The 12,285-nt window shown below is 45.0% G+C and overlaps 1 protein-coding gene across 8 annotated transcripts in view; it reads left to right on the plus strand.

The window, feature by feature from the left end:
• TLN2 (talin 2) overlaps nucleotides 1-12,285 on the plus strand; it is a 232,395-nt gene that overhangs the window by 160,417 nt on the left and 59,693 nt on the right. For all 8 annotated transcript variants that reach the window (XM_061595996.1, XM_061595999.1, XM_061595994.1 and 5 more), the window contains 7 exons: nucleotides 1,399-1,518; nucleotides 2,576-2,773; nucleotides 4,614-4,753; nucleotides 5,375-5,468; nucleotides 9,145-9,234; nucleotides 11,479-11,601; nucleotides 11,902-12,045. In XM_061595996.1, coding sequence (XP_061451980.1) covers nucleotides 1,399-1,518; nucleotides 2,576-2,773; nucleotides 4,614-4,753; nucleotides 5,375-5,468; nucleotides 9,145-9,234; nucleotides 11,479-11,601; nucleotides 11,902-12,045 — 909 coding nt within the window. The remainder of the gene's footprint in view (nucleotides 1-1,398; nucleotides 1,519-2,575; nucleotides 2,774-4,613; nucleotides 4,754-5,374; nucleotides 5,469-9,144; nucleotides 9,235-11,478; nucleotides 11,602-11,901; nucleotides 12,046-12,285) is intronic.

Consider the following 12,285-nt stretch of genomic DNA (forward strand, 5'->3'; position numbering starts at 1 on the left):
GGTTTTAACTCAAATGTACACAGCAGCAGCAGGATATGAGTGGGAGAGAGGCAACTAACTGATTTAGGGAGACTGGGAAGAGGAACAGAGCCTAATTTTAGGGGGGGCACTCCTTTGCAGAAGCAGCTGGCTCCAAGAGGCTGTTGTTCCGGGGAGTTAGTTAACATCAGGATTAGACCCCAGTGAGCCTGAATTCCATCTGCCTGAGTGGCTGCAACTGCCCAGGCCCCACCCCCCAAACCAGCAAACCTTGCTGTCATGCTGGGAAAGAGCAGGCTGTAAGCCAAGCCTGCCAGGGACAGCAGATGGCACTGCTGGTGAGGGGGACCCCAAAGGTGTCTTTGGGTCTCCACGAGGGCAAGGACTCACCCCCTTTTATTTAGTTTTATAGAGCAGGGTTTTATGTGTGGTCTTGAGCATTGCGCTTTTCTCTAGGCCACTTCCAGGGTGAGAGGCTGGGGGTGCTCTAGGGTGATATGTGTTGGTGGAAAGTGGCTTCATGCCCCTGGAGTGAGAGTCCAATCCAGCATGAAACTGTGCCCTGCTTGTGTAGAGTCGGGGGGGAGTGGTACTTTTTTATCCTAGGTGAGAGCTGGAGGTGAGTCTTCTCCAGTGCAGTTGGGCCCCACTTATCAGTGCCCTGCTTTTCGGCTTTCCACTAATACGGCAGCGGCAGCGGGGCGATCAGAAATAAAAGTCTGGTGTGGATGTGGCCAGGGACAGCTTTGGTTTAAATTTGGGTGGGAGGCTACATGTGCCTGCTGTAGAATAAAAAGTTGGGGGAAACGCTGAAAAGCAATGATACTGTTCACAATGTTTTCCTTTTGGAAAGGAAACGGGCTTCCCCTTCGGCCAGTGCCCACCCACCCAATCTCCTCTTCCTTCCCTCCCTGCCCCTCCCCAGGCCAGTTTCACCTATCCTAAGCATGATTGCACAGGAGTAAATCCCACTGAACTCAAAAAGCATGCAAATGATCAGACCTGCCTTTTCCCTCCTTCCCCTCTCCTCTCCCTTCCTCCTCCCTTCTTCCTCTCCTCCCCTCTTCCTCCTCCCCTGCCCACTCCAGGCCTCCCTCCCCATGGTCAGTTTTACCTATCTTAAGCATGATTGCACGGGAGTAAATCCCACTGAACTCAATAAACATGCAAATGATCAACAGTGAATGCACCAGGAGAGCAGGAGACTTTACCTCCTCTCTGAGATATTGTACTGCCGTACACATTTGTCAAAATTCAAACACAATTTGGGTTGGTCTTTCACAGTCCAATCCACTTCCTGTGTAGCTTGGAACAATTTGATTAACATGTGCCTCTGCGTATACGGTGAGAGGTGGCAACCCCTGCCATCTCCAAAGATGGAGAATTACATTTTTGTCTTTTGTGTGTCTTTCCTTGAAGGTGGCCAAAGCTGTCTCCCATTCGCTGAACAACTGTGTGAACTGCCTTCCTGGCCAAAAGGATGTAGATGTAGCATTGAAGAGCATTGGTGAATCCAGCAAGAAATTGCTTGTGGAATCGGTGAAGTGCTTTTAAAAATTTGTATATTGTTGTTATGCTTTTTAACATTTGTGTTGTTGGGTTTGTTTTTTTTAAATGCGGAGCTTAAAATTAAAAATTTTAAATGCAACCTGCAAATAAGCAGAACATCTCTCTCAAAGGGAACCACTTGCTTGTAAATTAGTCCTAGATAGAATATTGTTTAACATGGTGTTACAGAAGTGGCACCATCCCTTCTACCAACTCATTCTGTTTCATGGGTAACCAGGCTTTCAAAAAGCTCCCTGCAACAAAGGTTGAGTAGCCTGGCCTGATTCTGGACAGTCAGCATAACCTCTTAGTCCCAGGTAACCAGCGCCTTCCAGATGTTGCTAGGCTGCAACTCCTATTATCACTGACCATTGGCCATGCTGGCTAGGGCTGATGGGAGTTGGGATCCAATGACATGTGGAGGATACCAGGATGGGAAGGGCTGCCCTAGTTCCTGCACCCTTCTGGAACAAGCCTAGGAACACACAGCCGAAATAATTGCGTATTTTTCTCTGTTTATCCTGCCCCTTCCCCTGTTATCTTTCATGTGCCACTTATTAGATTGGGTGGGTGGGGATTCATTACTAGTCTTACTCAGACCCACTGGAGTTAACAGGCACGACTAACTTAGGTTAACTGATTTCTGAGTAAAACTTAGACCAGTGATTCTCAAACGGTGCGCCACGGCACACTGGTGCGCCACAAGAGGTGACTAGGTGTGCCGCGAATATTATGAAAGTATATTTTAAAAATGAGAAAAAACCCATTTGTAAATTTTAAGTTTTTATTCATAGTTTAAAATATATTAATATATTTTTAATTTTGTACACGAAGTGCGCCAGAAAATTTTCATATGTTTTAACAGTGCGCCGCGAACCAAAACATTTGAGAACCACTGACTTACACGAATACAACCCTACAGTCCCTCGGGGCAGTGACTTTTCCTCATCTACTCTACAAAGTGCCATGTGCATTGATGGTGCTATACATAGCAATGTGTCATTTACTAGAGTCAGAACTCCCATTTTACACCTGCTCTCCCTCGTAGCTGCCTCCCAGTTCAAAATCATTCCAAGAAGCCCAGAGCGAACTCAACCAGGCTGCAGCTGACCTGAACCAGTCGGCAGGTGAGGTCGTCCATGCAACACGGGGCCAGAGTGGGGAGTTGGCAGCTGCCTCCGGAAAGTTCAGTGAGGATTTTGATGAGTTCCTTGATGCTGGGATTGAAATGGCTGGGCAAGCTCAGGTGAGGTTTCTCCCCCCCCCCCAGTTTGATGACCTCTGGCAGGGCGGGAGAGGGAAAGGCTAGCAGAGTTTACTCAGAGTTTACTCAGCGCATAGTTAAACTATGGAATTTGCTCCCACAAGATGCAGTGATGGCCACCAGTCTAGATGGCTTTAAAAGATTAGACAAATTCACGGAGGACAGGGCTATCAATGGCTACTAGCCATGCTGGCTGTGCTCTGCCACCCTAGTCAGAGGCAGTATGTTTCTGAAAACCAGTTGCCGGAAGCCTCAGGAGGGGAGAGTGTTCTTGCACTCAGGTCTCTGCTGGGTGGTTGCTAGTCACTTTGGGCTTTCCACATAAATCAACAGTGGGATTTAAATGTTGGAATGAAAAGGTTTAAGGCAGCATTTCCCAACTAGTGGGCCACCAGATGTTGTTGGACCACAATTCCCATCTTTCCTGACGATTGGCAATGCTGGCTGAGGCTGATGGGAGTTGTGGTCCAACAACATCTGGTGGCCCACTAGTTGGGAAAGGCTGGTTTAAGGGATTGAAGAGAAGACTGTGGGTGGAGGGGGGACGTGGTCACATTCTTCTGCCACATAAAAAGGCAGAGTCTTGTTCTCTGCTGCTAATTCAGAAGACCGGGCTAGCTCTGATGGGCTCCTCTTACAAGAGGGTAGATTTCAGTTGAACATTAAGAGAAGCTTCTTAACGATAAGAGCAGCTGGACAGTGGAACTAATTTCCTGGAGGGGTGGTGGTGGTGTCTCTCTCGCAGAAGGTAGAGGGGCATCTGTTGAGAACACTCTAGCTCTAGATTTCCTGCATTGAACAGCGGGTTGGACTAGATGACCCATGAAGCCCCCTCCAGCTCTATGATTCTGTGCATGGTGTTGCTTTATCAGTTCCCAGTCTGCCAAGCTCCCATCCACCTAGTCCATACGTTCTCACTTAGCAGGGAATCAGCATTTCCATTAAGAACATATGAAGCTGTCTTTTCCCTTTTCACCTGGGCGAGAGGTACAACATCCTCCCTCCCACCCTCATGCCTATTCCCCGCTCCCCAAACACAGAACCAGTAAGAAAAAGTCTTTCTCAGTGCTCAGAGGAGGGCATTGTGAGAGCAGCAATCCAGGCCTTTTCCCTCAAAAGCCAAACAGGGCCATGCTGCGGATCTCAAAGTGGTGCTGGATCAGCACAGCTTTAATTAGCTCTGCTATTGCTTGGGCAGACAGGTGAGCAGTGACGTGTGTTTTGGGGCATCCTGGGCCACATGCTTTGAACTTTGGGGCTGCCAGAACCTCCCTGTATATGCTGCAAAGACTGCTGCATCCTTCCCATCTAGCAGGCTTGGCAGCAAAACTGCCGTGCGCCCTTCCATGGCAGCTTGCCATCTTGTGATACTCGTGGAAATGAGATGCTAATTAAGCCCTTGCAGCGAAGTCACGCAAATTAGCTGCAGCCCTTTGAGCACATGATAAACTTCTTGTGTTGCCTGTGGTGTGGAGTGAGGGACCAGCTCTGCCGCTCGCCAAACAATTGTGGACTAGTTGTGCCACACAGACACGAGCAAGCAAACAGAAGTTAATTTAAAAGCTGTTCCCTCCCCCCCACACACACACACTGTCTCCATGAAGCCCCCTCATTGTCAAGGCATCAGGGTGCTTGGATGTGTGACTGCTTTTCCCTTTGCATGAGGAGAAACCCAGAGTCAGAATCCATTCTTGTTTTAGACACAGTCCTAAGCAAGCTGGGGGTCTTCCTTTGGAGCCGTGGATGCAAGGCTTAGGGTCTTAGCTGCCTTCCCATCCTGTGCGCTAAATTCATGCAATGGTTTGCCTCTCTGGCCTTGCAGACAAAAGAGGACCAAATTCAAGTCATCGGGAACCTCAAGAATATCTCCATGGCTTCCAGCAAGCTGCTTCTGGCGGCCAAGTCTCTGTCGGTGGACCCAGGTGCTCCCAACGCCAAGAACCTCTTAGCAGCGGCTGCAAGGTAAAGGCCAATGACAGCCTGGGGATGTACAGCTACAGTCACAAAGACACAGAATATAAATCAAGGCACTTGGAGCTCAAGGCTCACCTCACTGAAATACATTCCACCTTCCTCTGTTAGACCTGCTCAAACAAAGTGTCCAAATCATAATTTCCCAGCCCTGGTAAAGCGGCTCAGTGGACTAATCCCAGAAAGCAGGGGGTCTAATTTCAATGCACTAGGTTATGATTAGCATTTCAACTATTTTACCTTTGTTATTTTAAGCTGCTTTGGACACATTGAAAAGTAACGTAAGTTACTGCCGGTCTGGGCTGCTACTGGGAGGAAGGGTGGGATATAAATAAAATGATAAAAAAATAAAATACATGAGGCAGTGTTTGGATTCAGTGCCCTAGAACCTGTACCATGGCATCGATGTCCCCATTTCTCTTGCCGGGATTTTCATGGTGTGCTCTGGGGAAGCTTTGTGGATCTCAGGAGCTCCCCAGGAGTGATTTTAATGAGAAAGTGAGCAATGGCTGGCTATTTTCCCTGAATGGACACTAATAAAAGAGTCTGCCTTAGAACAGGTCCATCTCTTGCCTGTGCCGGTGGACCATGTTGTTCTGTCTTTCCTTTTAGGGCTGTGACTGAGAGTATAAACCAGCTCATCAGCTTGTGTACTCAACAAGCTCCTGGCCAAAAAGAGTGTGACAATGCTCTCCGGGAACTGGAGGTATATTGCAGTTTGATTGCATGCTTACTGTTCTTGGGGAACGTGGCTGACAAAGCTTTTTTTTTTACGATTAAGGATGTTTGAGGCTATCGCTTGATCACGTCTTCAAATCATCCCCTGTCAGGACTTAGCCAGGGTCAGGATCTGAGAGAGCTGCCTGCCACTCCAAGTAGGCCAAAGCTAGTGCAGGCCCAAGATGCAATGCAGACATGAGGCTGTGGGTGCGTAAGCAGTGCCTTCTCAGTGAGTGAAGAGAAAGTTCTGAGGCTAGGGCTTTCTAGGGCCTGCTGAGCTGGGACTGGCCCCTTTGGAGTCAGCTGGTGGACTGCTCAGGCAGGCTGGTGTTTCAACCCAGAAGCACCCTCGAAGCACAGAGCTCAAATGTGCCAGGCTGATGGTGTGGAAACAGAGTGCTGGTGGCTCAGGTGGTAAAATATCAAAGCTTGACCGCCATGATTCTGATTCAAGACTGCCACAACCCTGGGACACCTTACATCCCTCATATCCATAGGCAGAGAATACCAAGCTGCACATATCCTTATTTGCCAGTTGGTATCATTCCAAGATCACTGTTTCGTTTTCACTAATTTGTGGACTCTGATCGCTTTTGTAAACTCAAACCACTATTATTGACAACAGCCTTATCCATCCTTGAGTTCCCAGATATTATTGGACTACAGCTCCCTTCATCCCTGACCATTGGCCATGCTTGCTGGAGCTGATGGGAGTTTATTTATTTATTTATTATTTGATTTATATCCCACCCTTCCTGCCAGCAGGAGCCCAGGGCAGCAAATAAAAGCACTAAAAACACTTTAAAATATCGTAACAGACATTAAAATACATTAAAACAAAACAACTCTAAAAACATTTTTTTAAAGCTTTGAAGATTTTTTTTTTTAAAAAAGGTTAAAAACATTGTTTAAAAAAAGGTTTAAAAGCATATTAAAAAGCAGTTTCCAGCACATAAGCAGACTGGGATAAGGTCTCAACTTAAAATGCTTGTTGAAATAGGAAGGTCTTCAATAGCCGCCAAAAAGATAACAGAAATGGCTCCTGTCTAATACTTAAAGGTAGGGAATTCCACAAGATAGGTGCCACCATACTAAAGGTCCGTTTCCTATGTTGTGCAGAACAGACCTCCTGATAAGATGATATCTGCAGGAGGCCCTCACCTGCAGACCGCAGTGATCGACTGGGTAGATATGTGTTGTCATCCCAACAATATCTGGGAGCTGAAGGCTGGATTTACATGGTCCTTCTCTCCCCTTTCTCCTGGATGAAACATAGATAAAATCTCCTATTTGTTAATGAGGGCTTCTCAGCTCTTACAATTTCCTTGAGTCTCTGATTTAAGTTCTCGCATATTTATATACATATGAGTAAACAATAACAGTTTTGGAGAACAAACAATGTCACTCATACATGCAGATTCACATGTGAATGCCAATGATCTTGAACCAAAGTTGTGGATTCCTGAAATAGGTTTATTTTTCCCCATTTCTGGGACATATTCCAGTGAACCCTTATTGTTAACATATAGAATCATAGAATAGTAGAGTTGGAAAGGGCCCAGAAGGCCATTGAGTCCAACCCCCTGCTCAGTGCAGGAATCCCACAGGAAGCAATGATGGCCACCAACTTGGATGGCTTTAAAAATAGATTAGACAAATTCATGGAGGATAAGGCTATCAGTTGCTACTAGCCGTGATGGCTATGCTCTGCCATTATAGTCAGATGTATTATGATTCTGAAAACCAGTTGCTGGTAGCTGTAGGAGAGGAGAGTGCTCTTGCACTCAGGACCTGCTTGTAGGCTTCCCATGGGCATCTGTTTGGCCTCTCTGAGGACAGGATGCTGGACTAGATAGGCCACTGGCCTGATCTCAAGTATAACCTGGTCACTTTCCCTCAGAGTTCCCTTAAATTCCCCTCATCCACTAAGTCATCTCTATTGGTTAGAATCAAGTCAAGGGTAGCTGATCCTCTAGTTTCTTCCTCCACTTTCTGTAGGAGAAAGTTATCTGCAGCACAAGTCAGGAATTTCTTGGAGGGGCTGTGTTTGGCAGAATTTGTCTCCCAACAGATATCAGGGTAACTGAAGTCCCCCATTACTACTACATCATGCCTCCTTGAAACATGGCAATTTGCTTTTCAAAAGTGTCCTCCTTGTCTTCTCCTTGATTGGGTGGTTGGTAGACTCCAACTGCCATGTTCCCTTTATTCCTTGCCCCATTTATTTTAATGCAGATGCTCTTGGGGGGCTACCAAGCTCATCCTCCTGTCTTTCTAAGCAGGGACATATATTTTTAACATATAGTGTGACTCTGCCTCCCTTTCTATTCCTTCTGTTCTTTTCAAACAAGTTATATCCTTCAGTTGCTGTATTTCAGTCATGGGAGTCATCCCACCAAGTTCAGTTATATCTATGAAGTCATATTTACCCTCTTGTATTAAGAGTTCAAGTTCATCCTGTTTGTTTCCCATATGCTGGGAAATAATTCCCATGTATTTGGTGTGTGTCTGCATTTCCAGACATTCATCAGACTCTTGCTGACATTCAACAAACTTCAAGTATTCTCTGTAACATAACACACTGGAGGTTGACGTGAGCCAATGGGTTATTTTTCCAGAGTAGCTGACTGGGAGAAATGAGTCTCCTTGCATGTAAGCTTGAAGGCTTTCTCTATTTTATTTATTTATTTATTTTATTTTATTACATTTTTAGACCGCCCTATAGCAATAAGCTCCCAGGGCGGTGCACAGCATAGAAATCTAGAAATCTAGCTGGAGAAAGGTCCTGATTAAGGGGGTACAGAAATGTCCACAATGGCATGTAGTTGGTGGTTTTTAAACTGAGTTTAATATTTTACTGTTGTTTTTCTTGTTGCAAACTACCCAGAGAGAGAGAGAATATGCAGTTTTAAAAGCAATAAACAGAAAAGGTAGCTCTGGATTGCTATGATTCTGTTAATCAGTTAAAAATACACATGTACTTGTGATATACAAAGAGCTTTTTATTTTTCTAGCGAAAAGTTTCGGCTTCTGTCTTCATCAGCTGCTAACATACAATTGTAATGTTGCTGTTACCAAGGTGGCAGCTATAGAGCTTTGAGGACAGAATGCTCAGATGGGCTTCATTCAGAGAAGCTAATATCCACCCTGGACACATTGGCACCACATGGCCTCAACCAGGAGAGTAGAAACATAGCTTAATTTCTGCAAATGAATCCCCTCTGAACATTCTGTCCTCAAAGCTCTATAAGTACCACCTTGGTAATAGCATTGTGACATTTGTATATTAGCAGCTGATGAAGGCGGAAATTGAAACTTTTTGCTTGAAAAAAAAAGCTGTGTGTTGTTAATCACAGTTACAGACACACACACAGAGACAGTCTGCTTTTTTGAGGAGGGGAGGCATATCGTGCAAAGCAGTGTATAAAACTAAAACCGAACAATAAAACTACAATTAAACCATCTAAAAATAAAAGCATACATTAAAAGTTGATTATGATTTAAAAGTAGCAGATTTAAAATGAATTCATCCCAAGAAGGGCTTTGCTTAATCAACCCACCCTAGCGAGTGCTGGTGACCTATCCAAGTGCAGCGAGAGGTGGGTCGGTCCAATATTTTTATTGTGTTACTGACTATTTCTTGTGCCTCTGCTTACTTTCAGACGGTTAAAGAGATGCTGGAAAATCCCAACGAACCAGTTAGCGACCTCTCTTACTTTGATTGCATTGAAGGTGTTATGAAAAACTCTAAGGTAGTTGTCGTATTTTCTTTCTGTTTGCAGAGTGGAGGCTGGTCCATTAGGGCAAACGAGGCACTGGTCACTATCGCCCTCAGCCAATCCCCTCCCAGCCTCCCTTCTTACTTGCAAACAGTCCAGAGGGTGGTGCTGTCTGTCTGCTTCTTCCTCCTTAGTCTTGGTGTCACCCTTGTAGAACTCAGCAGGGAGGAAGAGGATGGGGACAAACTGGAATTAATTGGCTCCATCTGTCATTGGCTCTGACTCCACCTGCTGTTGTTCTCCCTGCCTTCCACCTCGCCAGTCACAAGGAGCACCAGCCCACTCCCTGCTGGGGCACTGGAGCCTTCTGGGTGGAGGGCGAGAAGCAGAATCCAGGGGTTGCAGCTTTCTCCTTTATCCAGAAGCAAGGAAATGATTGATTGATTGATTGATTGATTGATTGATTGATTGATTGATTGATTGCATTTGTATACCGCCCCATAGCCGAAGCTCTCTGAGCGGTTTACAACAATTAAAAACATGTTAACATATCAAGCTGAGCTAATTATTTATTATTTATTTTTTGTTTGCAAATTTAACAATGAAAGACAACCAAAACGAAATTAAAAATACAAAAGAAATAAAAAATAAAGAAAAATACTATATGAAAACAACTAATAATAACAATAAACCGCCATCAGATCATATATCAATTGTATAACCCACCCTTCCTCCCCAAAGGGAGGCCAGGGCTGCTAACAGTAATCAAACGACTACATAGAAAAATAGTTTAAAACAACACTTTTCAACGATGAAGGACAGCAGTTAATACCTGCAGAGCACACCTTCCTAAAACTAACTTCCAAAAACTTAGACCAAGGGTGGGGAGCCTTTTCCCAGCCAGTGGACTGGACTCTGAGTCTCTCCGCCCCCATGGCTACTTTAACAGGTGGGCAGGGCTACCCACCTGTCAATCACCTGATGTCACATGATGCCTTTTTCCTTAGTAGCATGGCTTGAGGAGAGCAAGCAGGATGCTGTGGGGCCTGGAAACAGAGTCCTGTGAGGAACGTTTGAAAGAGCTGGTTGTGTCTAGCCTGGGGAAGAGCAGAGGAAGGGAAGGCACGATACTTGCTTTCAAGTATCTGCAGGGATGTCACATACAAGATGAAGCAGGGCTTATGTTCTCCTTGCTCCACAACTAGAACCAGTGGAAAGAGCAGAGAAGTACATTTGAGCTAAACCTGGGGTTCTCAACTATGGTCCGTGGACCATCAGTGGTCCATGAGCTTCATTCAGGTGGTCTGCAGTGTGCCTGTGGATTTGTGGTTGAAGATGAAAGATGGTGCATCCATCGCATTTTAAATTTTTATTTGTTAATTGTTTTTGTTGCTTCCTTCTTGTATAATATTTGCTTATAATACCATAAAAGACAATATGCAAGAAACAGAAGAAACAATCAAAATACAATTAAAATCCATACAGCATCTAACACGGGGCATTGCAATTGCTGCAACAGGCAGAAATGTCACTAGGTGGTCCCCCATGACTCCCAGCAATTTTCAAGTGGTCTGAGGGGAGAGTTTTGGAGACCCTGAGCTGAACCATAGGAGGAATTTCATCATGGCAAGAGGTGTTCAGCAGTGGAACAGGCTGCCCGAGAAAGTGGTGAGCTGTCCTGCACTGTAACTACCTTAAGCAGAGGCTGGATGCCCACCTGCCACAGATGCTGAAATGCAGATCCTGCCGTTGTGTCAGGAGCCTCTCCAGCTAGCCTCAAGTAAACTCCCATGCCTAAGCTCCTGATCTACAGTTTGTAAATAAAGCCACCAGTAAGGTGGTTATAAGGATTACAGAGATAATGTATGTGAATTGCTTTGAACATTCTAAAGTGCCCTATATATTCTGGATATTATTAGCATTGCATACTATCAAATGTTAATACAAATAATTGTTAGTATAATATATTAATAAATATTAAATTATGGTTATTATCAGTAATAGTAATACTATTATTGAAAGAGCCAGTGTGATGTAGTGGTTAAGGTGTTGGACTACGACCTGGGAGACCAGGGTTCGAATCCCCACATAGCCATGAAGCTCACTGGGTGACCTTGGGCCAGTCACTGCCTCTCGGCCTCATGAAAACCCTATTCATAGGGACACCATAAGTCGGAATCGACTTGAAGGCAGTACATTTACATTTTTAATACTATTATTGCTACTGTTATTTATAAAGCAAGAATTGAAAGTCTTGAATTGCCTTTTTTTCTGAAGGTGCTAGGAGAGGCGATGGCTGGGATTTCTCAGAACGCCAAAACAGGGGACCTCCCAGTCTTTGGCGACTGTGTTGGGGTGGCTTCCAAGGCCCTTTGTGGTCTCACTGAAGCCGCAGCTCAGGTGAGTTTTAGGTGACTAATATATTAAGTAAGCTTTTCTGTTTTGGTGGACACTTCTATCAGAATATTAAGGCATTTTAATTCCTTGCAAAGTGTGAGAATGCTTTTTTGCACTTTTCCATGCCTTTAATTGGAATGAAAGACTTGTATTGTCTTGAAAGTGTGTGGGGTGGGAAATAGCTCTCCTTCCTCTGCTTTTGGTTCTGCGTGAATTCAAGTAAAGTGGACGGAAAGGTGTTTTCCACTTGCTTTGTGAAAACCACCTCGAAGAAGTTTCAATGATTCCTTTCTTTTTGTCCAGGCTGCTTACCTGGTTGGCATTTCTGATCCCAACAGCCAGGCCGGTCAGCAGGGTCTTGTTGATCCTATCCAGTTTGCCAGAGCCAATCAAGCTATCCAAATGGCATGTCAGAACTTGGTGGACCCAGGGAGTAGTCCATCCCAGGTAAAGTTTGTCAGGGACTGCCAGAGGTGATTTCTCAACTGCACTGCACAGCGTTTATGAGATGGACCCTGTAGATTTGCAAAAAGGGCAGTCTTGGGTTGTCCCAGCATTCTGGGAGGATTCTGGGATGCACTTCTTTACTGTCAATGGGCATGTGCTCTGGCCTCTCAGATATGGCCAAATAAGTCTTACTAAACTTGCAGTAGCAAAATTTATGTTGCTAAATTATGAAAGCAATAG

This window comes from Rhineura floridana, chromosome 14 (genome assembly GCF_030035675.1).
Source record: "Rhineura floridana isolate rRhiFlo1 chromosome 14, rRhiFlo1.hap2, whole genome shotgun sequence".
Classification (NCBI taxonomy): Eukaryota; Metazoa; Chordata; class Lepidosauria; order Squamata; family Rhineuridae; genus Rhineura; species Rhineura floridana.